General features: G+C 48.9%; 10 protein-coding genes across 10 annotated transcripts; 5 read left to right on the forward strand and 5 right to left on the reverse strand.

Annotated features, from left to right (window-relative positions):
- Positions 1-1,780: 1,780 nt before the first annotated feature.
- FMAN_13712 (putative DUF895 domain membrane protein) lies at positions 1,781-3,209 on the forward strand (the record flags this gene model as incomplete). Its single annotated transcript, XM_041833213.1, has 2 exons — positions 1,781-1,853; positions 1,900-3,209. The coding sequence occupies 2 exons, from the start codon at positions 1,781-1,783 to the stop codon at positions 3,207-3,209; spliced, it is 1,383 nt and encodes a 460-aa protein (XP_041683599.1).
- Positions 3,210-3,975: 766 nt separating this feature from the next.
- On the reverse strand, positions 3,976-4,815 carry FMAN_13713 (uncharacterized protein; the record flags this gene model as incomplete). The annotated part of the gene is made up of 5 exons (XM_041833214.1): positions 3,976-4,035; positions 4,096-4,155; positions 4,282-4,380; positions 4,465-4,485; positions 4,717-4,815. The coding sequence occupies 5 exons, from the start codon at positions 4,813-4,815 to the stop codon at positions 3,976-3,978; spliced, it is 339 nt and encodes a 112-aa protein (XP_041683600.1).
- Positions 4,816-6,333: 1,518 nt separating this feature from the next.
- On the forward strand, positions 6,334-8,832 carry FMAN_13714 (uncharacterized protein; the record flags this gene model as incomplete). Its single annotated transcript, XM_041833215.1, has 1 exon — positions 6,334-8,832. One exon carries the CDS (start codon positions 6,334-6,336, stop codon positions 8,830-8,832), a length of 2,499 nt encoding a protein of 832 aa, XP_041683601.1.
- Positions 8,833-9,017: 185 nt separating this feature from the next.
- Positions 9,018-11,119, reverse strand: FMAN_13715 (uncharacterized protein; the record flags this gene model as incomplete). Its single annotated transcript, XM_041833216.1, has 2 exons — positions 9,018-10,303; positions 10,360-11,119. The coding sequence occupies 2 exons, from the start codon at positions 11,117-11,119 to the stop codon at positions 9,018-9,020; spliced, it is 2,046 nt and encodes a 681-aa protein (XP_041683602.1).
- Positions 11,120-12,093: 974 nt separating this feature from the next.
- On the reverse strand, positions 12,094-13,980 carry FMAN_13716 (uncharacterized protein; the record flags this gene model as incomplete). The annotated part of the gene is made up of 3 exons (XM_041833217.1): positions 12,094-12,403; positions 12,463-13,678; positions 13,728-13,980. The coding sequence occupies 3 exons, from the start codon at positions 13,978-13,980 to the stop codon at positions 12,094-12,096; spliced, it is 1,779 nt and encodes a 592-aa protein (XP_041683603.1).
- A 1,274-nt stretch (positions 13,981-15,254) lies between these two features.
- FMAN_13717 (uncharacterized protein) lies at positions 15,255-16,979 on the forward strand (the record flags this gene model as incomplete). The annotated part of the gene is made up of 1 exon (XM_041833218.1): positions 15,255-16,979. One exon carries the CDS (start codon positions 15,255-15,257, stop codon positions 16,977-16,979), a length of 1,725 nt encoding a protein of 574 aa, XP_041683604.1.
- Positions 16,980-17,674: 695 nt separating this feature from the next.
- Positions 17,675-18,799, forward strand: FMAN_13718 (uncharacterized protein; the record flags this gene model as incomplete). The annotated part of the gene is made up of 2 exons (XM_041833220.1): positions 17,675-18,508; positions 18,566-18,799. 2 exons carry the CDS (start codon positions 17,675-17,677, stop codon positions 18,797-18,799), a joined length of 1,068 nt encoding a protein of 355 aa, XP_041683605.1.
- Positions 18,800-19,423: 624 nt separating this feature from the next.
- FMAN_13719 (uncharacterized protein) lies at positions 19,424-20,209 on the forward strand (the record flags this gene model as incomplete). The annotated part of the gene is made up of 1 exon (XM_041833221.1): positions 19,424-20,209. The coding sequence occupies one exon, from the start codon at positions 19,424-19,426 to the stop codon at positions 20,207-20,209; it is 786 nt and encodes a 261-aa protein (XP_041683606.1).
- Positions 20,210-20,360: 151 nt separating this feature from the next.
- Positions 20,361-21,482, reverse strand: FMAN_13720 (uncharacterized protein; the record flags this gene model as incomplete). Its single annotated transcript, XM_041833222.1, has 1 exon — positions 20,361-21,482. The coding sequence occupies one exon, from the start codon at positions 21,480-21,482 to the stop codon at positions 20,361-20,363; it is 1,122 nt and encodes a 373-aa protein (XP_041683607.1).
- A 330-nt stretch (positions 21,483-21,812) lies between these two features.
- On the reverse strand, positions 21,813-23,857 carry FMAN_13721 (uncharacterized protein; the record flags this gene model as incomplete). Its single annotated transcript, XM_041833223.1, has 3 exons — positions 21,813-21,887; positions 21,936-22,221; positions 22,272-23,857. The coding sequence occupies 3 exons, from the start codon at positions 23,855-23,857 to the stop codon at positions 21,813-21,815; spliced, it is 1,947 nt and encodes a 648-aa protein (XP_041683608.1).
- Between the last annotated feature and the right edge of the window lie 179 nt (positions 23,858-24,036).

Consider the following 24,036-nt stretch of genomic DNA (forward strand, 5'->3'; position numbering starts at 1 on the left):
CCCCAACTCCTCCATGTCTTCCTTTTTATACACATACAGTGCTAACTCCCCTAACCCCTTTGCCTCGATAGGCATCGCGCTGCACATATAATGCTTGGTCGTCGGCACAAGCTTCAGTGAAAAGTATACAGTTGGCGACATGTTTATGGTGGCTTCGCTTGACCCTGAAAGTATATCTGCGCAAAACTTTATTGAGACCGGGAGAGTTTGGACCACAAAGTCACGTATCACAATCAAAAATATTTAAACAGCGCCCTTGCTGTGTCTTTCAGTATCATTCACCTCTCTCATCACAGTCCCAAATACTCACTCCTGCGCTCGAGTGGAATCCCTAAAACAAGGCCAAAATGAGGCCGGTAGTACCAGAAGAAATCGGCGATTTGCTGAAGTGGCGACCACTCATGCTTTTTAACAAGACCCTCTTAGGACCTGCATATATAGAGAGTGTTGTGTCTTGCTCGCCGGCACTCATCGCTTCCCAAGGAGGCAAAAGACTACCACTTGAGGTCTGGTACATGATTATCGACTTCTCGAGTCGCAGCCCCGAGACTCACCGGTATTCTCTCGTGCGACCCAAGTTACTACGGAAAAGCGCGGGAGGCGACGAACTGGTATGCGAGAGGTATCAACGCTGGTTGCCCTTCGGTAACATCAAGCACCTCAAAGGGATCGAGATGTATCACTTCTATTTGGCACATCCGGACAACTTATACCATTCGAATCGGGATCCATTATACCCCAATCCCTTCTACTATCCATTTTCCCGCTTTTCGCCCTGCACCTTTCCCACGGCTTTGCTCGCATCAAAGACCAAGTTTCTCCGCGTGGAGCTCACGGTCCCAGATGTAATCAAGTATCTTGAGGACGGCTATTGCAGCTCCTGCTATGGAAAGCACGTGGTAGGGTCCGAGATTGTACTGGGGACTTCGCCCCGCTGGACCAGGTTTTCGCAGTTGCTTGGTGAGTCAATCACAGTGTTCCCGCCGGGACTTTTTATTTGCCCGCTCTGTGTCGGATTTGAGCACGCGTGGGAAAGTATTGATGCGTGGGGCTCTCACAATTTGACCGTACAGGAGTATAATGTGACCCGGAAGGAGTATAACTCGTGGCTGCTTGACCGACTGGAAAGCTTGGGTTACGAAAGGCCACGTTTGGAAGATCTCCCAGATTCGATCGAATGGATTTCCAGGCTAATGTCAGGCTCTCCATCTTGAACACGCCGAAACTGGGGACATGATTTTTGGGTTGGTAAAGGCGGTCATATTATGGTTAGCATTGAACCTACTGAGCTTTGTGTGGCCTGTAAAAGGTCTCAATATTGTACGGGACAAGGCAACGCTACGGTCACTTTATACAGGGCATTCGTTGTCAACAAATTTCCTTTCATTTTACTCTAAATGATCCGGGATCTATTACACTTAACACTGTCATACATGAGACACCGGCGGAATTTGGCGATTCACGCTTGGTGGTACAGCCACGGGCCGATGACGAAGCCGGAGACGAATATCACGCAACCGCATGCACCCTTATCAATGTTCGGCGATCTAACTTGATCGAAACAACCACCATTACCGATCGAGGGGTTGATTTGCAAAGTCTATCTTGGTCCCTGTCATCATTGCTGGGGTTGAGTGGTGTCATTCTTTTATTCCGAATACTTTATCTTGGCGCTTCGCCGGTCTTCAGCATCATTTATCATCTCCTCTTCAACTGCAGTTCAGTCGCACAAAATTCGGCAAATCTCTTGACTTGCCCGGCAGTTGGAACATTCACCACAATGTCGGAATCCGTGGAAAAGCACACGGCTGATACCGCAAATGCTGAGGCGCTCAATGAGGCTCCGATTAAGCGTGAGTTCACCTTCTCTCGCTTGATGCTTATGCTAATGTTTACCAGCGAAATGGAATCGCTCGCCAATTTACAATGCAACCATTCTTGGCCTCTGCAGTTTCGCAGCCCCCGGTCTCTGGGGTGCAATGAACTCCCTCGGTGCAGGCGGCGCTCAGAAACCCTACCTCGTCAACACCGGCAACGCCCTCACCTTCTGTCTCATGATCATTTCGTGCTGGTTCACCAGCGGCATCGTTAAATACGTTGGGATCAAGGGCGCTCTCGTCATTGGAACCATCGGCTTTGCTCCCTACAGCGCAGGTCTCTATCTGAACAACCGTTACGGCGTTGAGTGGCTTGTCATCTTTGGCGCCGCGTGCTGTGGTGTTTCGGCGGGTATCTTTTGGGCAGCTGAGGCGGCGATCGCGATTGGATATCCCGAGCCTAGAAACCGAGGACGCTTGGTGGCGTATTGGCTCTCGTTCACAAGATTGGGACAGATTTTGGGCGGCGCGATCAACCTTGGTCTCAACGCTGATCGGAGTGAGGCGGGCAAGGTCTCGTACAAGGTCTATCTCATCTTCATCGCTCTTCAAGCACTGGGACCGTTTGTTGCGTTCCTTCTCAACAAGCCCTCCCAAGTCCAGCGCGCAGACGGGAAGAAGGTCGACTTGAGCATCCTCGACCATCCATGGAAGGAATTCAAGGCCACCACGCGAACATTCCTCAAAAAGGAATTTCTGCTTCTCATCTTCTGGATCGGCCAAGGAGTCTACTCTGAGTCGGTCTTCTTCACCTACATCGCTCTCTGGTTTAGCGTGCGAGCTCGAGCTCTTGGTTCGTTTGTGTCTGGCATTGTCGCAGTCATTGCAGGAAACCTTCTGGGTGTCTGGCTTGATCAGAACCAAATCGCTCTCAAGAAGCGCGCCCGATATGCTTACGCTGTCATCATGATTCTCCAAGGAGGATGGTGGATCTGGCTCACCATCAACGTCACAAAGTTCAAGCGCGATGGGCCCATCTACGATTGGAGTGATCCTGGTTTTGGTGCCGCATTCGGCGTTTTCGTCTTCCTTGTCACTGGGTTCCAGCTCAACTACAACTTTGCCTTCTTCATTATCGGTCAGATCTCGAACAATTCGCAAGAGACGGTGCGGTTGTCTGCGTTGTTGAGAGGTACGGAGTCAGCATGGCAGGCGCTCAGCTACGGTCTTAATGCTCTTCCGATCATGGCAACTGTGGGAAGCACGTATATGAACTTTGGTATTTGGGCGGTTGCGATCTTTCCTGCTTGGTTGGTGATCCGGCAGCTGGGTACAGTGGACGGACAAGCAAACAGTGACACCGACGAGACGGTTGTAGTGGAAAAGGCGTAGTTTAGACGAGATTCTCCATGGCGGATTTGGGTCTCTGGCACTCTTAGACTTTGGGCATAACTACCAATTGAGACACCTGGCTGAGATCTTATATTTATCCTTGACTGCAAGTTACCCGAGATCACTCAGCCGTTCCTCCACTGTGTTATGCTCGGTAGGAGGTAGTCCGGTAATGGGACTGGCTCTGAGTACTGAACTGGAGTTGGGGCTACCGGTGATTAGTGTTGAAATACCCAGAGGTCTGAGAAGGTTACTTACATACCGCTTTGGCATGGGAAGCCATGAATTTGACTGTTTCATCCCTCAAATCCACTTCAGCTTGCAAACTGATTGCGATTTCGACACGACCTGTTGAGCTCACAGTATGTCGCTGGGCATTAGGCTACCTCGAGTTCCCCCATTGTACCAGGGGCGGCATCCCTGTGTCGTTCATTCATCTGTAGGTACCAACATTAGTTACCGAACAGAGGGCTTCTGCGGATCAAGGATCTTACTCATATCTGAGTCTAAAAAGCTATTGAGAGAAGGAAGTCTAAAAGAACGTCAGTCTCCATCATTTCAAAGAGACTTATGCAGACACTCACTTTGAAGGTTGTGGGTACCTATGGCGCCCTCGATCCTGGGGGCGGTTTCGGGAGAAGAAGGCGCCGCAGCCGAAAGGTTGCAGGCACAGCCTGGTGCCTACTCAAATGGGTCGGTGAAGGACAATTTCGCAACTCATGGCCACGAACAGTGAATACGCAGCCGGATCAGTTGTCATCTGAGACTAAGAGGTACCCTTGGCATTCAAGTCCTGTTGGCCATAATATTGCCTAGTCTTGCGTTTCTATCGGAACAGATAAGGTCAGCATTAGACATCATGTGAGGGGATTATATGGGAACTTACCTGGCCCTGAGGAGGGGCTACCTCGCTCTTGAGCAGAGCCGTCAGCACATTGTCGATAAACTTCACGAATGGTATTGCTTACCGAGGACTTGTTGTTCTGTATTAAAGTTAGCAACATGAATTGGTCTCTGGCATCATTCTTTGACACAAGTGTGGCGGGCAGAAATCAGACCATGGAATACTTACCGCGGGCTTCTTGCCAGCTGTACTATCGTAATGTAAGGGAACCAGAATGTTGACGACTTTGTCCTTGAGGTTGAATCTTACGTTGCAGAGTTTGGTGAACTGCACGAAGGATTAGTTAGCCAGGCACTTTAATAAGCTGAGTGGCGTCTTTGAGTTGCAAGTCAGTCGAAGGAGGGAACTTACAAATCTCGTTGTTGTAATCGTCTACGAAAGTCAAGAATGTTAGCGAGCCACTCGTCTTGTTCAAGTCAACACCGAATAGACCTACGGGCGTGGATAATGAAGACATTTATCGCGAATCACTACGCGTCAGCGGCCAATACCACAGGGGGGGACAAGAATAATAAGTTACGTACGCTATCTTCAATAGTTAGTAGGAGATTGTCGATATTTTGGTCATTCCGTTCGAAATGTCACGAGGAAGGGGATACTCACCGGCGGCGAAAGTTGGCGGCGGCGATCTTGAGTGTTTTGCTTGTCGTGTGAAGTGCAAGGAGTAAATTCTTTCTTTGAACGTGCTTGCTTTTGATACATCGTTGAGATATCGTACCCAAGTATCAGCGGATGATTGACTGCGGCGGGCGAGATGTGGATGAAGACGAGGAAAGGTGACGAAGGAATAAAATCGGAAGGATCAAAGCAGTTTGTGGGCACGGGCCAACAGGGTGTTACACAGGGAAGGGTACGAGGTGAACGCCTGCTCACTGCACTGTCAGATTCAGGTCAGCTATCCGTCTCAAGCGAGACCAGCTGAATCGTGCCCTGGTGTCACCCTTTTTTCTTTCGAAACTGTGATCCTAAACAGACGGTGTTTAGGTAAGGGTAGGAAAGTTTAGGATAATTTGGGATGTATCCTTATGATGACTTATGATAAATTTAGGGAGCAATCTGTCAAGTCTTTACCCATTCCATCTGGTGTTGTACAAGACGCTTACCAAGTCTGTGTTTAAAAACAGACTGGCGTCGGTGGATCTCCATGCCAACGAGTTTAAGGCTGTTTGCCTCATTCAAGCTGGTCAACCGATGTCCGTCTCAGGTGCAGGATGAACAATTCTTTCAGATGAATATTCTAACAATAGATATAACTGAAAAGCTTAGAGAGCTTCTGTCAGATTCCTGTATAAACTTTGATGACTAGAATAAATAATTCATGGGCAACCAATGTTCACCAGTCCATACCAAATGCTCCTCCAAGCCATCCAACCCCTTCATATCAGCCTCCAGAACCTCAAGCCTATCAACGCCTACGCTCTCAATTGTACACTGCTGCTTTGGGAAGTCTTATTGAAGCCCCCTTTTGGGTTCCGTACACAAATTTGAAGCCACAGGACTTTTCCAAATTCCAGCACTTTTTCATGCCTTTAGAGAGAAAATCGGAAAGTGGAACTGATTTGCACCAAGTCACGTTGCTTCAATATTAACTCAGGCTGTGACACTGGCCATATAACTATCACTTGAGTTCGGCTGTTTTCAGAAACTTCAACATTTAGAAAGTGTTCTTTTAATTAACGATCTGACTCTCAAGATCTGTGTTGGAGAACCTCCTGTCGTAGCGGCGAGCGCCCCACTAGCTCGAGGCTCAAATGCAAAGCTCAACAACCGTATTCTAACATTAGCGACAAGAAGCTTGCTATGAATAGATCCGGCTTGTCCACGATGACTATGATGATGGTGAGTCTTTCAACTTATTCAGGACGTTGTAGAAAGACCGCCCTACCCTACAGAAGTGTCATGAGTCGGCGATTTCTTCATTCAGGCTGCCTTGGTAGCCGACGCCAAGAACATCGCTTCAGCTAGGATCCGCAGCCCTGTCACTTTAGCTCCCCGAGCCAAACACTCGTTGGTTGATTTCCATGATCCTAGCCAGCATTGAGGCACAGATCCTTGTATGATGCCTAAATCGTTCCATATTTAACCCAAGGGCAACCAACGAGAGTCTAGATTGTGCTCGTGTAAAATTAGACCGGCCGCTGATGACGGAAACATAAACACCACCTCATTCCCGGCCCCAACGGTTCCCTCTCGTTCTTTGACGGCATTCACTCTTTTCCCATGGCGACGTTCAGTTTATTACAAGCCGCTCTTCTTTTCTGGGTGGCTCTGGCAGCTGCCCAGGGTTCCGACCTCAAGGCTCTCAAACATAAGGGCTGCTATTGGTCGAGACCGACGAATTTTGTGATCGGTGGATTTTCGAAGACCGAGGTTCAGCGCCAGAAGTGTCTCGACACATGTACCCGACGCGGTCAGCAATGGATTGCGTTCGGTTCCATCAACTGCTTATGCAGTAAAACCGCCCCGAGATATCATCAAGTCGACAATAACCGCTGCAATGCGCAGTGTGTCGGTATCTTGGATGGTGACTGCATCAAGCAGCCGAAAAACAACTATGCCTTCGGGGAGGATGACGAACTTTACGCCCTCTTCTCCATCCCTTCCATCGCCAACGACGAAACGAAACGAATTTCATCGCATCACAGACAGGGACCATTGGTTCATGCAACCGAGTCTAAGCAGCTCGCGACAAACCAAGGCAAGGTTGGCAAGATCACAGCACAGGGATGCTACAATATCTCAGGACGTTCGTCAATGCTCATGAAGGTGTTGATTCACGACGATGACTCCCGCCGCGAATGCGCTAAGGTCTGCGCTCAAGATGGAAGGCCTCTTGCTCTTATCAGCGGAAACGAATGCTCCTGCGGTACCATGTATCCTGCAAGAGATGCCGCTGCTGGTTCTGATAAGTGCTACATGCCATGTTTGAGCGACGGCGATGATAGGTGTCAGCGTGATTCTGAGTACAAACCAGCTCGTCATGATGCCTATACCGCTGTTTATAACACCGGCCTTGGTCTTGATGTCGAGACTCTACCTTCTGTTGCTACTGAGTTACCGAGTTCCGAGACAACATCTCCCAAGCATACTGAGCCAAATGGGCATCCCGGACAGGCTTGTTACAGAAGAGTACCCGCAAGTCCCGCATACAAAGTGTTCGCGGACAACAGTCCTATGCTATGTCATCGCTTTTGTCAGCGAAAGAATCATATGTATGCGATCACCTGGCATCAGATCTGCTACTGTAACAACGAATATCCTGATAAGAAAGACGAACTTCCAGATTCTCAGTGTGATATGCAGTGTCCCGGAACAAATCTCTTCAACTGTGGTGGCAATAGCGCGTTCAGTGTTTACAACCTCGGCCCTGAGAGGAGACCTGTCATCGAGCCTAAGCCTATTAGACAGATTGAGCGATGCTTCTACGATATCCCCATGACCGCAAACCATATTTCTCTAGATGCAGGTGCGGTATCAAGGCTCCCTTCATCCTGCATCGACTCGTGCAAAGCCGCAGGAAAAGGGGTTGCTTTCATCAAAGGCTCGCAATGTCACTGTGCCCAAGGCTATCCACGATCTAGCTCCACAACAGACCTTCGCGAATGCCAGATCCCTTGCGCCGGCGATCCTAAGTACTCTTGTGGTGGCTACGTTACTGCAGACACTTTCTCCGCATACAGGACTGGCTACGCAGGCGGGAGATATCGCATCCAACAGGAATCGAACAACAAAGACCATATGCAGAAGCCTGTCCAGGAGCCGAGATTAGGCCGTGTCACATCGCATGGCTGTTACAGTATGCAGTCTGCTACCCTGACTCACAAGAAGCTTGAGAGCATGAATAGCGTCGATCAATGTGCTCGCTACTGCCAACGTGAGGACAAGCCTGTCGCAGCTGTTCAACGTGGTTGGTGCCTGTGCTCTGATACATATCCCGCGAAGAGCGCACTCGTCGATGATTCTAAATGCACGAATTGGTGCCCTGGTTGGTCTCGTGAAGCTTGCGGCGGAAGGAGAACTTGGAGTGTTGTGAACACAGGAATTGCCACTGACGTGGCGGACGATGAGCTCAAGACTGAAGAAGTCGAGCTACCTGCTAAGATCCCGAATCGTCCAACGGAGACCGGACTGTCTAAGCTAAAGCCCCATGGCTGCTTCAGTCTTCCTGGCTTCACATCTTCGTATCCTCCACGCGTCAACATCAGAGGACCTTATCGAAGTTCCAACGGAGATTCTTGCAATCGCCAGTGCACTATCAAGGGTTATTCTGTTGCACTTCGCCATGGATCTCGATGCTTCTGTTCCAACAAGGTTCCAGAGGAATCCGCACGAGTTACCGACGACAAATGTTGGTTTACTTCCATTTTCGACACACGCGAGCAGTGTGGCGGACCAGATGATGTTTACTCTGTGTACCGCCTTGGATCCGACTCGTCGGGTACAGAGGAGAATGATGTTGCTAAGGGCGATAACCCCAGCAACTCTCCTGTGAAACGACCACAGTGTTTGCATCATGGGATGGAGCGCATCTATGAGACTTCATCGTGGGCTATCACCAAGGTTGGCGAGTTTGCTCAGAACGCCCGAGACGGCTTAGCTGGATTCCTTGATAAAGCCCAAGATATCTTCGATGCCTGTCTTTGGAAGGTGATGGTTACGTTCTCAGATGTTATGTATAGTTTGGGATGGAGATCGAGCTCAGGTGACGTTGATCTATAGAATATAGCCATATACAATCTCTTATGTTGTTTCACGAATCTGAATATTTTACACGGATTACCTGCAAATATCCTACAGAGGGTAACTTGTTCCCGCTGAGTGCAATATAATGACTAATGACATTGGTTTGCATTGAAACTAAATACATGAATGTTTGACATGTAGTGGATGGTGTCCTGCACTCCTCATGGTGGCACATAAACAACTCTTTCATCACCCCCTATTGTGAAGAAGAGAACAGTACATCCATCTGGGACTGCATCTTCCATATTGTAGGAGAATTGCTCAGACTTGGCATCAGCAAGATTCTGTACAGCTATAGTAGCTGACTTCCCTCCATTGGACTGAAAGTAGCGCATAAAAACTGACTCGGGGTTTGAGAGATCGTAAGCCCTGAGAATAACCATGAAGTGGGTAACGACATCGTCTGCATCCACAACACACCAATCGATGTTGACCGCGCGATAATCAGCATCGTCATAAACTCTGTAGGTGATTTCGTAACCGGAATTCCCTTTGATGCGCAAGTCATCCCAGTACGCTGCAATGGCCGCCGATGGTAAGCCATTATCGGGAAACGGGTTGTTGGAAGATTGTGTGATGGAGTTGTCAAATAGGCTTATCAGTCCATTGACGCCAACATAGATGGTCTCGCTGGACTCGGTGTATAGTCCAACTGGGAATGGAAGAGTAAGCTCCTCGACTCCATCTTCGTCGTCCTGGTCACCGCTGAATAATACTGTTGGGTTGATGAGGTAGGACTCGCACGCACGAGACGGTGGACTGGTGGTTGTTGTAGTCTCGGCATCTGAGGTTGTTGTCGGAATTTCTGTTGTTATTTCTGATGTGCTCACGGATCCCAACATTGTCGTAGTGCTAGTAGTCCCCATGCCGATGGTAGTCTCCATGTCGGTGGTAGTTTCCATGTCAGTAGTAGTCTTTATGTCAGTAGTGGTGTCTATGTCGATGGTGGTCCCTGTCCCGGAAGCGCTGGCACTGGGTTCCGAGGTGGCCGTTTCTGTCTCTGGCTCTGTCGGTGTTGTAGCCTCTGGGAAGCTGGATGCTGCGTCCTCCGTGGTAAGCTGTGTTTCTGAAGATAATGCGCCAGTGGGCAGGATATCAGCGGTTGTTGCTTCATCTGATGGTGTGAATGTAACACCAGAAATGTTTGTAAAAGAAAAGTCTTCGGATGTTTCGATTGGGATAGTAGGAAACGCGTTGGTAGAAGTATTGGAAAAGCGAAAAGAACTTGTTCGCACAGGTCGTGTGTTTGTAGGTTCCAAAGACGGAAGAATGAGACTCGTAAAGTCTACAAGCGATGTGAAGTCGGGGGGGTTATCAGAAACAGAAGACATGACTGTACTGAAAGGAACGGATGTGACCGCGGAGTTTACTGTAGGTTGCAACGTCTGTAGATCGTTCGACGTAGGGTCAGTGCTGGAAGACGTTTGCCCATCTTCGCACTCATCAACTATAATCAAGGGTTATCTTCTGGTGAAACTTAGAACAAAATGGCCAGCAGCTTACCTCCAACGACGGATAGCCTAACAGACACGCAGCCAGGAGGTGAAGACCTAAAGGTTATGTATACCTGACCAGTTTCTGGGCTCTGACAGAAGCCCGCTTCGCCGTTCGGCAGGTTGGGGCTACGAAACCGAAGGAATCCACCATCACCGGCAAAAGTTGTATCAACAGACCCACGAGGTGGTGTTGCCTGTTGACCTCGCAGTTCCTTGAAGGCTTCGCCGTTGTAGTAAATAGGTCTTCCGCCATCAAGAAGTCGGCCGTTAGAGAGGCTAAACGTAGAAGCATCATGGCATATCTCCGAGGCAGAGCCTATAAATCCCCCAAGCGCTCTCTTTAAACGCCTCCGTTTTGCGTTATCTGTGTCTGGGACGATGCGGAAGACAACGAGCTGGTCGTCAGGCCCGGGCGCTGTTGTTGTGGGATCGGAGTCCGCTGGATCCGCCCCAGTCGTGACCAAGGTTGTAATAAGCTGAGTGGAGTCCTCAGAAAGAGACTGAGAGGGAAGAAAGGTCTCGGTTAGATCGAGAGACGGATCAATGCCAGACTCAAATGTCGTAGAAGCTGTCAAGGTATCATCGGAGATCTGCGACGCGCTGTTCGCGTCATCTGTCGGCACAGAACTCGTAGCATTCGACAATACCGGGACAAGATACGTAGATAGGTACGTTATACAGACTGTATCTGGCTTTTTGACGACATTTTGAGCACTAGTCTGCGCGATGAGACCTGACAGCAGTAATGAAATGAGTCGTCGTGACATTTTGCTGGGTACCAAGAAAAGCAGATTACCGACAGAAAGAAAAAGAGGCGAAGGGTCACATATTTAATTAAATTTCTTGAATATCCACCATCAAGGGAGGATATACTCCGGCCTGTGATGCGAGGAATGGAAACATCTGGTTGATCAGGAGTTAGGAATCGCTAGTTAGTATGTTTGGCTGCAAGGGAGCGACCACTGTCGATGTCTCAGCCTGGGAATGACCTAAATTATAGAGTACTATGGATTTTGTCTCGAGAAAATATGCTTGTATGTTAAGTGAGACATCGTTTTGTAACTATACTGGGTAATGAACGAGAGTCTTTTGCGATACTCTCGAGCCCATCCGGGCGGATGGGCTCGCTACTTTTATTCTAAAGATACAAATGCGTCGAAGTCTCTCAAATAGTGCTTAAACTGGGGTATTACTTGCTGGACATCTGTTTTGAATTGAAACCCCGTGTGTTAATCTGCCTCTATGCATGCTGTTGTACGGAAATGCTAAGGTTGGACATTTGCGCGCCTCGAGAGAGCTTTGGGGAGACACTTAGCACGTGGATTTTTGTCTGACATTACTCGGACTATCATGAATTGAGAGCTGAGAATTCTTGTAAAATGAACATCTTTCCGTCTGATAGTCTTCTGGTTCTCATGTTTGTGCAGTATCTCCCAGGATTGGGTCCCGATTGACAGACAGGGATAACAGAATCAGTAAGAATGGTGAATTAATTAACGTGAGTATCGATAGCCAGCAAGGTCCTGCTATAATTCCTTCTTATCCTTATAACTTCTATCAGCGAGAACTCAAGATCATGTGTCGATCCAATAACTTTTAACCCATCGTAAACTTCGATGAACATATAATCCATAAGCACAACTTGGAAGCTTCCAACAGAACAGAAATGTATTTAAACCCCTCGAAATGATTTCCATATCTCCCTAGAAACCCTTTTTGTAGTTTTGTGTCGTTTTTAGACTCAGTGACCTGTTCCATACCCATTCTGAGCATCCGACAAGAGTTGTTCTCTCTCACCATCGGCCTCCATCTCAACCTTCTTCTCGACAAAGACTCTACCCTTGACGGTGATGAATATGATGAGAATGAGACCAACAAGAGCTCCAACGGCACCCAAGGTCGCGTTGACAGGTGTTGGGTCATTGTGAAGTGGGCCATGCGTGAGTGCATCGAGTCCGGACTGAATGAGCTGCGTGATGCCAGAGACGCAAGTGATGGTTCCGTAGATGCGACCGAAAGTAGCGAAGCCAAAGACTTTGGTAGCGTAGTCACTAAAATACAGGTCAGTGATTAGAACTTATGAGGTTCATTGAAAGGGGAGGGTACTTACGAGACGGCAGAATAATACAGAGGACGGAAAAAGACAAAAGCAACGACTGTGAAGTATCCAGCCATGATATTCGGAATACAGTTCAAGACGCCAATCACGATGATGAACACCGTCAAAACAGCAAAGGTAGTAGGCACACTAAGGTTATTGAGCAAGATGCCAATGAATGGGGTCGCAGCAACGCCTCCGATAGGCAGGGCAGCGTCGAAGAACTCGTTGATACGTTCAGCGGCTTTGTCAGAGTCCAACATGTATCGGTACTGCGATCTGACACCGGCGATGAAGTAGTTCATTCGGATCATCTGGAGGATGGTCAAGACAAGAATGAGGATGAACCAAGGCGTCATCATCTGCTTGTGGGCCGGCATCCCGTGGAGAACACCCCATACACCGCTGGTTTCTTGTCGGCCCTCCTCTTCTTTGACGCGTTCGCCTCGTTCTTGGCTATCGCCAGCGAGTTCCTCAATCTTCTCAAGCTTGGCTTTTCTATGGTCGGCTCTAGCACTTCGAATGCGGGTGAGTTTATTTGTATCATCAATCTCTTCGTCCGATTCGTGAACATCGCGAGTGCGGTCTTGAGCGTGCTCGATCTTTATCTCAAGTTGCGGAAGGGTATGGTACGAGTGCGCTGGCATCCAGAGGAATTCAGCCAGTAAAATGGCTACCGGGACGGAAATATAGCCGTAGAAGAACTTGTCGAGCGAAAATGATCCACCGGATGCTTCATAAGCCATGCGATAGAACAAAAACACTGCAGCCGAGGCATCAAAGGCTCCGGTGACGAGCGCGACAATGAGTCCAGAATATTTGGGAAACGCGTTCGAAAGTTGGTAACTAGAAACGAAGATAAATGTACCGCCGAAAGCGAGAAGGATGTTACCAATGAGGTATCCGTGGAAGCCGGGATGTGAGAATGAGATGGCCATCATCAGCGAACCGAGGGTGAGCAGAACACTCGAGACCAGCCAACATACTCGTCGACCGAAGCGATCAAGGACAGCGCCAGCCAAAAGAGAAGAAACATTCGCAGAGATTGAAGCAGAGATGAACAAAAGGTTCAAGCGCATGTCTTGCTCAGCGCATGGGATCCTGTAGTCCACCACGGGGCAGAGTTCGGAATAAATGCCCTCCTTGACGAGAATTGGCTTGAGGGCGGCGAAACCAAAGACAATACCTGCTGCAAACCAGCATGCAATTATACCAGTCGCTACCTGAACTGCGAAAAGTTAGTGATGCCTCTCAATTGGGCCAACCGATTGACTCACTGTAGCGCTTGAGGTTGGAGACCTTGTAAGCCGCGATGTTGGGCAATTTCTTAGCAACCTCAACAGGCGCAAAGCTCAATCGTCGCCATTCTGATCGATCACCGCTTTGATCGCATTCATCTCCAGGAGCAATAATATTTCCCGTCCCGAAGCCAGGGGAAACATTCGGATGACTCGGACCTTCGTAGTTGGGATTCGCTGGGCCTTCATAATCGAAGCCCTCAGTCTGGGTTACATGCTGAGCGAGAGACATTTGCGCGTCCGTCAAGAAAAGCCACTACCCAAGCACAAAGTAAACAAGAAAAAAGTTGAACACAAATCGAATTGATAAACAATTAATTAAATCCGGCCGATTATTATTTATTACCAGATGCTGGGCAAAATGCGGTCAGGATCACAATGTTTCGGTGACTTTCTTCCGTGTACCGTTGCAGGTGACGTCAATTAGATCTCATTGTCAGAGCATGTCGTTATCGGGCGATAAGACTATTCTAGTCTTGGGAATACAAGCGAGGGTATTCGCAGACTGTGAGACTGTGGAATCGAATCGAATTGAGGAGCCTCAGGCATTTTTTGTTTGACGCGCCACGCAATTCCACGTTGTTTGCTGTTGCTTGCCGTTGTGAAGTTTCGCGAAGCTTCCCCGCCAGGGCCACTACACTACAGCTACAGGGGTATCGTATCATTGATGGTACCCTACACCAGCCGCATCATGTTGGTCGCCGCGACTGACCGATCAATTGTGAAGTCTGAATGGTCAATTTCTTTCACGACATCCGCAGCTGATTGGGTTTTTGTGTGCAGTCTGGAAACCTCGTTTTTGCTACCTTGGACAACTGACAAAGAACGATGCGCATGGTGGTTTGTCTTTAAGGACAAGCATCAGTCCCCAATTTCGACGCGAAAGGTCAGTTCCAGCATCACGAGGAGGAGAATGGCTGTGAAACCCGGAGCATCCGTGTCGCGTTGATGCGACTTAAATACCTAGATAATATTGGGTGTTAATTAAGGGGAGACCGTAGGTTCTTATGTCAAACTTTTTAATGAAACCAAGGCCAAGAACCTAACGTACTTATCGTTCAGCTTAACCTTTCAGCGTTGGCTGAAGCAGTTTTTTTGAGGTTATGAGATAAATTCTTTCATTACCAACAGCGCCCGATTAGCCTAAATGGTTTACATCGTCTTCTCCATGACGATGTAGTTTATTTTCTGGGTCGTTGAATCAGCCTATATTACAGAATCAGCCAGTTCGGAGTTGCATCAAGACCCCTCATTCTGCAGGTTCAATGCACTCTTCGACAAGATCGTCATGCTACCAACAAGGGTCAAGATCTAGCGCTCGAATCGGCATCATCAATCACGAACGATTTGTTCCCCGGGGATCGTAATTCAGCCGTTTCCTCCCCCGCATTTGCCTGAATTTATCTCATGATCGACGTCTTGGAAACGCATAATAATGACGGGAAGCTCTTGCGATTGAAGTGAAGTCTGGTGCAATGAGTACAATATCTGTTAAGTTGGTTCAAAATGCGCTTCTCTTGGATATTGTGCCCACTTCTAGCAATGGGAAGTGCTCTTCCTGAAACGAAGACGGATGTTTCTACATACACCAACCCTGTACTTCCAGGATGGCACTCAGACCCATCATGCATTCAGAAAGATGGCCTCTTTCTTTGTGTCACCTCAACTTTCATCTCTTTCCCAGGTCTTCCCGTCTATGCTTCGCGGGATCTAGTTAACTGGCGTCTCATCAGTCATGTCTGGAACCGCGAGAAACAGTTGCCGGGCATTAGCTGGAAGACAGCGGGACAGCAGCAAGGAATGTACGCTCCAACCATTCGATACCACAAGGGAACATACTACGTGATCTGCGAGTACCTAGGTGTCGGAGATATCATTGGCGTCATCTTCAAGACAACCAATCCGTGGGATGAGAGTAGTTGGAGTGACCCTGTTACCTTCAAACCAACACACATTGACCCCGACCTCTTTTGGGACGATGATGGAAAGGTTTATTGTGCTACCCATGGAATCACTCTACAGGAGCTTGATTTGGAAACCGGAGAGCTTAGCCCGGAGCTTAACATCTGGAACGGCACAGGGGGCGTATGGCCCGAGGGACCCCATATCTACAAGCGTGACGGTTACTACTATCTCATGATTGCCGAAGGCGGAACTGCCGAGGACCACGCTATCACAATCGCCCGAGCACGCAAGATCACCGGACCATATGAAGCTTATAAGAACAACCCAATCTTGACGAACCGCGGAACATCTGAGTACTTCCAGACCGTTGGCCATGGTGATTTGTTCCAAGATACCAAGGGCAACTGGTGGGGTCTCTGTCTTGCTACTCGCATCACAGCACCTGGAGTCTCGCCCATGGGCCGTGAAGCTGTTCTCTTCAATGGCACATGGAACAAGGGCGAATGGCCCAAGTTGCAACCAGTGCGAGGTCGCATGCCCGGAAACCTCCTCCCAAAGCCGACACGAAACGTTCCAGGAGATGGACCCTTCAACGCTGACCCGGATAACTACGACCTGAAGAAGACAAAGAATATTCCGCCTCACTTTGTGCACCATAGAGTCCCTAGAGATGGCGCCTTCTCTTTGTCCTCCAAGGGTCTACATATCGTGCCTAGCCGCAATAATGTTACCGGTAGTGTGTTGGCTGGAGATGAGATTGAGCTTTCAGGACAGCGAGGTCTAGCTTTCATTGGACGCCGCCAAACTCACACTCTGTTCAAGTACAGTGTTAATATCGACTTCAAGCCCAAGTCCGACGACCAGGAAGCTGGAATCACCGTTTTCCGCACGCAGTTCGACCATATCGACCTTGGCATCGTTCGTCTTCCTACAAAGCAAGGCAGCAACAAAAAGTCTAAACTCGCCTTCCGATTCCGAGCCACAGGAGCTCAGAATGTTCCTGCGCCAAAGGTAGGACCGGTCCCCGATGGTTGGGAGAAGGGCGTAATTAGTCTACATATCGAGGCAGTCAACGCGACGCACTACAACCTTGGAGCTTCAAGCCACAGAGGAAAGATTCTCAACATCGCGACAGCATCAGCAAGTCTTGTCAGTGGAGGAATGGGCCAGTTTGTTGGTAGCTTGCTTGGACCTTATGCTACCTGTAACGGCAAAGGGTCTGGAGTGGACTGTCCCAAGGGAGGCGATGTCTATGTGACCCAATGGACTTACAAGCCCGTGGCTCAAGAGATTGATCACGGCGTGTTTGTAAAGTCGGAATTGTAGTTTAGGTTGTAGCGTAACTTCGAAGAACATTATTTTCTGTCAAAGCGCGATCGAAGCCCAGCACCTGAATGTGCTGTGCTATTATTAGTGACACGTGTGACGGGAAACAATCTCACTGGAGGGGTTATCCCTAGCTTCCATGTGGCCCCTCTCCACTCAGATCTTGGATGCAAGGGCGATGAACGGCTATTGGAATGCCGATTTATCGGGGCGACAAATCCGCCGAATGTTGACGTAAAAAGCCAGAAAGAAATATTTTCCTGTGGAAGCTTGACTGATTGATTGGAGTTTCTGACGTTTTTGCTCTCCAACATGCGCAGCATCGTCCAAAAAGCTGACAACTATAATCATGTGACGTTGATGGTGAATAGCTAATCCCTTCGTCCACGTCAAGCTTTGAGCTTATCACAATGTACCTTTCTAGAGTGACACAATGTCTAACCTCAAAATACATACCGCCTTTCTGATACAGTGATACAGCAATTGGCTTTAAGCCGCAAAAGGTTACGCCGAAATGATACCCTTATCTCTGTGGCGATGGTGTCTTAGTGGCCTCCTCATCTAACCGTATTCGATCGTTCCGAGGGTCCAGAACACAAATGCTCAGTAGCGACTTTGCCAGCAAATTCTTTTTCCCATTCATTTAATTCGCATTTCTCTTGTCCTTCTCTTTATCACCGTTTATCTCAACGACAATGGAGTTCCAAAAACCCCAACTGCCCCCCAAAGCACCAAGAAGTACGCTAAAACCTTCGAATGTCGTCACTCACGATCTGGACTTTTACGTACATCCGAATCTGGTCCCTGATCAAGACCCCTGTAAGGGCAGATTACTTCGAGCCACGGGTCCTATTCGAGAAGGAGCCGTTCTTCTCGTAGACATACCATATGCTATCGTCCCTTCTGTGAGCTCCAACGAACCGCTTATCTGCAGCAATTTGTCGTGCTCTCGCCGTGTCCCGCAGAATGGTCGCGCCGTCCGCTGTGAGCAGGCTTGTTTCAAGGATGTTGTATGGTGTAATGTCGCGTGCCGAGCGACGGATAAGAGCCGACATGGCTTTGAGTGCTCTTGGTTGAAGAAACATGCAGAAGCACTTCGCCAGAAAGAGGGAGAGTACAATTTCGCTACGGTCTGGCATGTTGTTCGACTGCTTGCCACGTGGAATGCCGAGTTACACAGCGGCAACGCTCTTGCACAACAGCGGCATCCATGGGAGGCTCATTTCTTACGTGGCTGGAAGGCCGTAGACATGTGCTGTGCGTACCTTGACTCGTGGCCCGAGGTGCAGATTACACATTGGAAACGACTGGTCCATGAGTATCTGAGTGATGCGACTGTTCTACCGCCCCTGCTAAGTGCCGAACAAATGCTTTTGCTATTATGCAAGGAAGAGACCAATACCTTCGGCCTGTATCCGAGGACTACTGGCTCTCAGCCCGTGAATGACAACGCTGCACCAAGAGGTGAATCGTACGGAATGGCCCTGTATCCCCGTGCTGCCCAGTTTAACCATTCTTGCCTGCCAAATGTGAGCGAATAGAGATGATGAAACGCCCCGGGAATAGACCACTGACAGCTCTCATAGGTCACTCACAAACCCGACGGCCAAGCGCGAATGGTTTATACAGCAGCCCGTGACATCACAATGGGTGAAGAATGCATGATCACATACTTCGACCTCACAACGCGTAAAGACCTCTCAAGTAGGCAAAATCATACGCAAGAACAGTTTCAGTTCAAATGTACCTGCGAAAGATGCGTGAAGGAAGAAGCAGAGGAGAATATTGAGAGTATGACCTCATTACCATTTGGCTTTTGAGTCGGCGTGCATGGAAAGGCGTTTGGGACCTGGGAAATGACTAGACAACAAATTAGGGCTTCAAGACAGCTAAAAGAATTTCATATAAAATCATGATGTTTTTTACAGGATTGATTGTCCCTCAGAGTCGGAGCTCGAGCGGCTTGTCAGCGGTGTGTAGTAGCTACAATCTTGGTGCATAGTCGGACATTGAGTGAACCGAGGTGCGAATATGATAAAAAATGATGCATTAATCATCAGCTGGGTGTTATTTTCAGCCCGCATTTTGATTCGTTGTGGAGATTTGTTTCGTGGGCTTACGAAGCGGATCGAATGATATTATAACGTTACCTCGGTGTCTCGGACGAGAAACGGACAAATCAAGTAAGAAAAGCGATATTCCAGCCCACTACCCACGATCAACCTCTGGCTGGGCTCACAGACTATCCGGTGCGAAGTTGGCCCGTCTGAGTCATGATAGGCTGGACTCAACTCAAGCGGATTCGTTTTTATCCGATCATGTCATGACACATTTCCTGGAAGAAGGCCTTTTGACTAAAGTGGAACGACTTGTCCGTATATAAATGGCCAAAGACCTTGACAATATCGAATGCTAAGCACGAATCATCACGGCTTTTCATCAACATGAAAATTTTCATCGTCCTTGCCCATCCTGAGCCCCGATCCTTCAATGGCTCTCTGTTCCAAGTCTCTGTAAACGAGCTCAAAGCTCAAGGTCATCAAGTCAAGACCTCAGACCTATACTCAATGAAATGGAAAGCCAAGGTCGATCGCTCAGATTTCCCAAATCTGGTATCCGATGCCCGTCTCAAGGTTCCATACGCATCAAGGGATTCATACACAGCAGGAGACCTTACTGAGGACGTCAAGACCGAACAAGAAAAGCTGCTCTGGGCCGATGTCGTCCTGTTTCACTTTCCGCTCTGGTGGTATACCATGCCCGCTATTCTCAAAGGTTGGGTCGAAAGAGTGTTTTCTATGGGGTTTGCATATGGATATGGCGAGCATAGTGATAAGCATTATGGTGATAGATATGGCGAAGGAGTTTTTGCAGGAAAGCGAGCGATGCTTATTGTTACTGCTGGGGGCCAGAAAGAGCACTTTTCAACACGTGGAGTTGCCGGACATATTGACGACTTACTATTCCCTATCAATCACGGGGTGCTATACTATCCCGGGTTTCAGGTTCTTCCATCTCACGTCGTTTATCAGACTGATAGGCTGGATCAAGCTGGCTTTGAGAAAGAGGCGGAAATGCTTCGTGACAGGCTGAGGCATTTGGATACTATCGAGCCTATTGCTTACAGACCACAAAATGGCGGTGAATATGAGATACCTAACTTGACTCTCAAGCCAGGTTTGGAGGGGAAGAACGTGAAGGGGTTCTCGATACATATTCGCGACAGTTGAGCAGCTGGGGGTGAGTGATGGGAAGTTAGGACTTGTTTAGAACGAGGCAGATATGGGCGACAGACAAGTAACGGAACAAAAGGAGATTATATAGATTATTATAGAAGCTGCTTGGAAGTCCCCACCGATCCTATCCCGCAATGGTATTTGTCTATGGATAGAACAGGACCTGCTGACCCCAAGCCATAGCCGTCTCTGCAACAGTGACTGCCTTCTCCCATTCTTCCATGGAGAACCCCTTCTCCACAATCTCATGCCCAGCTTCCTTGCCCAATTTGAGAACTCCCGTCTCAATCATCTTGACCAAAGACACCAACTCCTGGCGGGTATACATGAACTGCGCTTTGATCGTGATGTTGCGAACCATGAGGCTGGCATAGTTGATCTTGATATCGAACATCATACCCAGCAAGACAACACGACCGTAGGGCGCTAGTGAGTTGATGGAAATGTTAAGGTGCTGATGTGAAGCAGTCGCTGCGGGCGGAGAAACGTCGATGTAAGCATCAGCGCCCTGGGGCAAAAGTGCGCCAATGGCCTCGGCATCCTTCTTCTCATCGCCAGTGAGCTCAACAGCTGTAACACGAGGGTAGCGAGACGTGAGAGGCTTCAGCTTAGATGCCGAGCGCGAAAGCGCAATGACACGACAGCCGATCTGGGCTGCCAACTCGACTACAGCACCAGAAAAGTGACCTGTAGCTGGAGCAACAATGACAGTCTCGCCGGCTCGAAGATTGCCGGCTCTGATACCACCGTATGCGACCGAGAGGCGTTGGATATAGCTCAGGTCTCCATAGGAGTAACCCATCTCATTGATGAGAATCTTTTCGTTGAGAGGGATGACATTCTCCGCGGCAACAACAGCGACATCTCTCCAGCAGCCTTTCCAGAGGTTGAAAAGCTTCAAATCAGCTTCAGGACCACCGCCATCATGAAGACCGAGCAGGACTCGAGTGTTAGGATCATCTCTTGCCGTGATGAAGTTGTTCATGTAGACAAGCTGACCAGGTTTGAGAGCGACGGCATCAGGCCCAACGGATACGACGCGACCAACACCACCATCTCCGGGGTTGTAAGGGGGCTTGAATGAAAGAGGACTGTTTCCTTTGAAGCCTTCGCGTTGATGAGGGCGTACGGGGGTGCTGAGGACACGGACAATGACCGATCCAGGAGGGACTGTCTTGGGAAGGGGGGTCTTCTCGAGCTTGAGAGGTTCGTTGAAGGCAGGAAGGACAAGAGAAGTTGAGAACTCGGGAGTAGCTTGGTCGCCCATTTTGTCGGTGTGTTGGTGATAGATGGTTGAGTCGGATTGTGGAATGAGTCCCTGGCTGGATGCAAGACAGTTATTGAGGGAGAGGAGCACTACTTTTATACCCATCGTGGATAATGATCAGCTATCCCCCCAAGACTTGTGAATTCAATAGGAATCCCAATGGCAGCATTGTCTTCGGAAATATCGACTGTTGGCCCGTTGAGCGTCTTGGCGCAGCATCGGATTTGAAGTCGGACATGTCAATTACCCAAAGCGGCAACTATTAGAACCGACAACTCCGACACCCCACTATATCTCGCCATCCACGCAGAACAGGTAAACAGCACGGTCCTAAACGCCAGTGATTGACTCTTCTGTGATGGATCTGTCGAATTCCCCACAATCAGTCAATAAGTTCACCATGCCCTGGGTCTCGTCAGTGGCGCATCGCTGCATATGGACATGTGCACAAACCCAATCCGACACTGTAGCAGTGTTCCACGCGAAGTTGTCGAATTCACAGATATCCCCATTTCTTGACCCATAAGTGCCAAAGCATTGTAGTAGGGCACTCTCTTGGTTTGGGTCCGAGACGTTCGGGTATATAGGACGCTCGATCGAGGTTGACGAATAGATATCTGTCAGGGTGGCCTGAAGTAGTCGCGAGCATTCAAGGGCGTATAAAGAGGCACACGATTTCGTGGGCCACAGTCGTGTTGCCGTTTCGAGAGTGTGAATGATGTAGCCCTTTTGGCTTTGCCTGCAATCCATCAGTCTAGGCTATTGGTCTCCCCTTCAAGGTAGACTTACGGCAAGTCGGGGCAACCGAAAAACTCAAGAGGTGCCATTATCATTGTTATAAAGAAATCATTGACGGGTAGGTTAGCCTTTACTTGTGGATCGTTATAGAGCCCTCCCCCTTTCTGCATCTCCTGACCAACCTCTACGTATACTTCAATAGATCTTAGTGCATTCTTGCGAGACAAGTCGAGCGCAGTTTCGAAATATTTATTCTCAAGGCTCACGATATTGAGGAAGGGACGATATATTAGCGCGATTCCTGTGTTGTAGATGAGCTGGAATAGGACACGGTGCAAAGCCGCAGAGGTAGTGTTTGTCAAGCAAGTATTCTTGACAGAATGCACGCGGAGGCAGGGTGGAATCGATTTGTACCATGTCTCGAGCTGCGACCTGAGGAAAAGGGCGTCCTTGTAGTTGTAGGTCTTGAAACCAAGGGCGTGGCAAATGATGCGTCTCAGAATTGGCAACAGTTGGGACATATATACGCAAGGGAGCGCAGCATAGTCCTCGGTCGCCGGACTGGTGAAGACAATTTTCGATTCTTCATCGAACTCATCATCTGTTACGTTTGTTGGATAGCTGATAGAGTAAGTATCTTCGTGTATCAGAGGCGGTAGTCCATGCTCAAGAGAGAGCAAGACGTCGTAGTATTGGAGGTAATACCAAACACGCCGTCTCATTTCAACCCGGAAAGGCGTCAGAGCCTGTAAGAAGTCGCCTCCATCCAGATGATAGCCCCGTTGTTGGGCGATACGAACGGTCAACGCATGAAGCTGGGAGAGATTGACGTTGCCGTCCTCTTGAAGGAAACATCGTGCGTGAAGATGCATAGCCAAGGCTTCAACTGAGAATTCAGTTGCGGTGCTGTACTGTCCAGATACAAGACATCGGGCTGACATGGAAATAAATGCCGAAGACTGACAGCGGCTTTCCCTGTCATCAGGTATGATGGTACCAACTGTAAGGACTGAGAATAGGATGCTTGCCCACAGAAGGTTCGCAGATTTAGGGTTGTTCCAAAAGGCTTCGTACTGTCTGCGGAATTGGTGAATATGGATGAACGGTACAGCAATGTGTCTTGCGTTGAGGTAAGTCGATACTATCTTATCAGAACACTGGCGGGATGGCAAAGCCGCTAGAACATCTTCTGAGGTAGCTTTGGCGAGAGATCCGAACACGATGTCTGGAGATTGGTACACTTGCGGAGCTGTCACAGCCCTGCAATTATTACAACTGATGGCCTGCCGAATACGATCCACGCCCGCGGCTAGTGTATCGCAGGATGTGGCCGCTTGGTCCTGGTTCGGCTGGCTGAGGAGACTTTGGAGAAGGCTCTGCATCTGCCTAAGCTCATTCTGGACTCGACTATCACCACGATTGGCCAGCGAAGCAGGCGGTGGTCGCGGAGTTGAATCTAGGTGACATGAGTCCTCGACTCCACGCTTCTGACATGGACCACATGGTTGCTGTCTGTCGCATTTCTGCTTGCGCGCACGACACGTTGAGCAAGAAACGGCAGGTCTGTTCCGCTTGATCCGTGGGGTTTGGGACACCCGGAACTTGGTGATATGACCTGCTAGATTCTGGTTCGCCATTTTTACAGGCTGATCTGGTCGGAAAGGCAGTCTCAAGGCTGTGATAGGCCAAAGAGATCATGAAATGGTAAAAGTCGGTTGTTGGGGGATTATCTGGTCTGTTTGCACTTCACGAGATGGTGGGGTTTTGGCTAATCCCTGCTATCCGGTTGGCTGTACTAATACACTAAACTGCTTGG

Source organism: Fusarium mangiferae, assembly GCF_900044065.1.
Source record: "Fusarium mangiferae strain MRC7560 genome assembly, contig: FMAN_scaffold007, whole genome shotgun sequence".
Taxonomy (NCBI): Eukaryota; Fungi; Ascomycota; class Sordariomycetes; order Hypocreales; family Nectriaceae; genus Fusarium; species Fusarium mangiferae.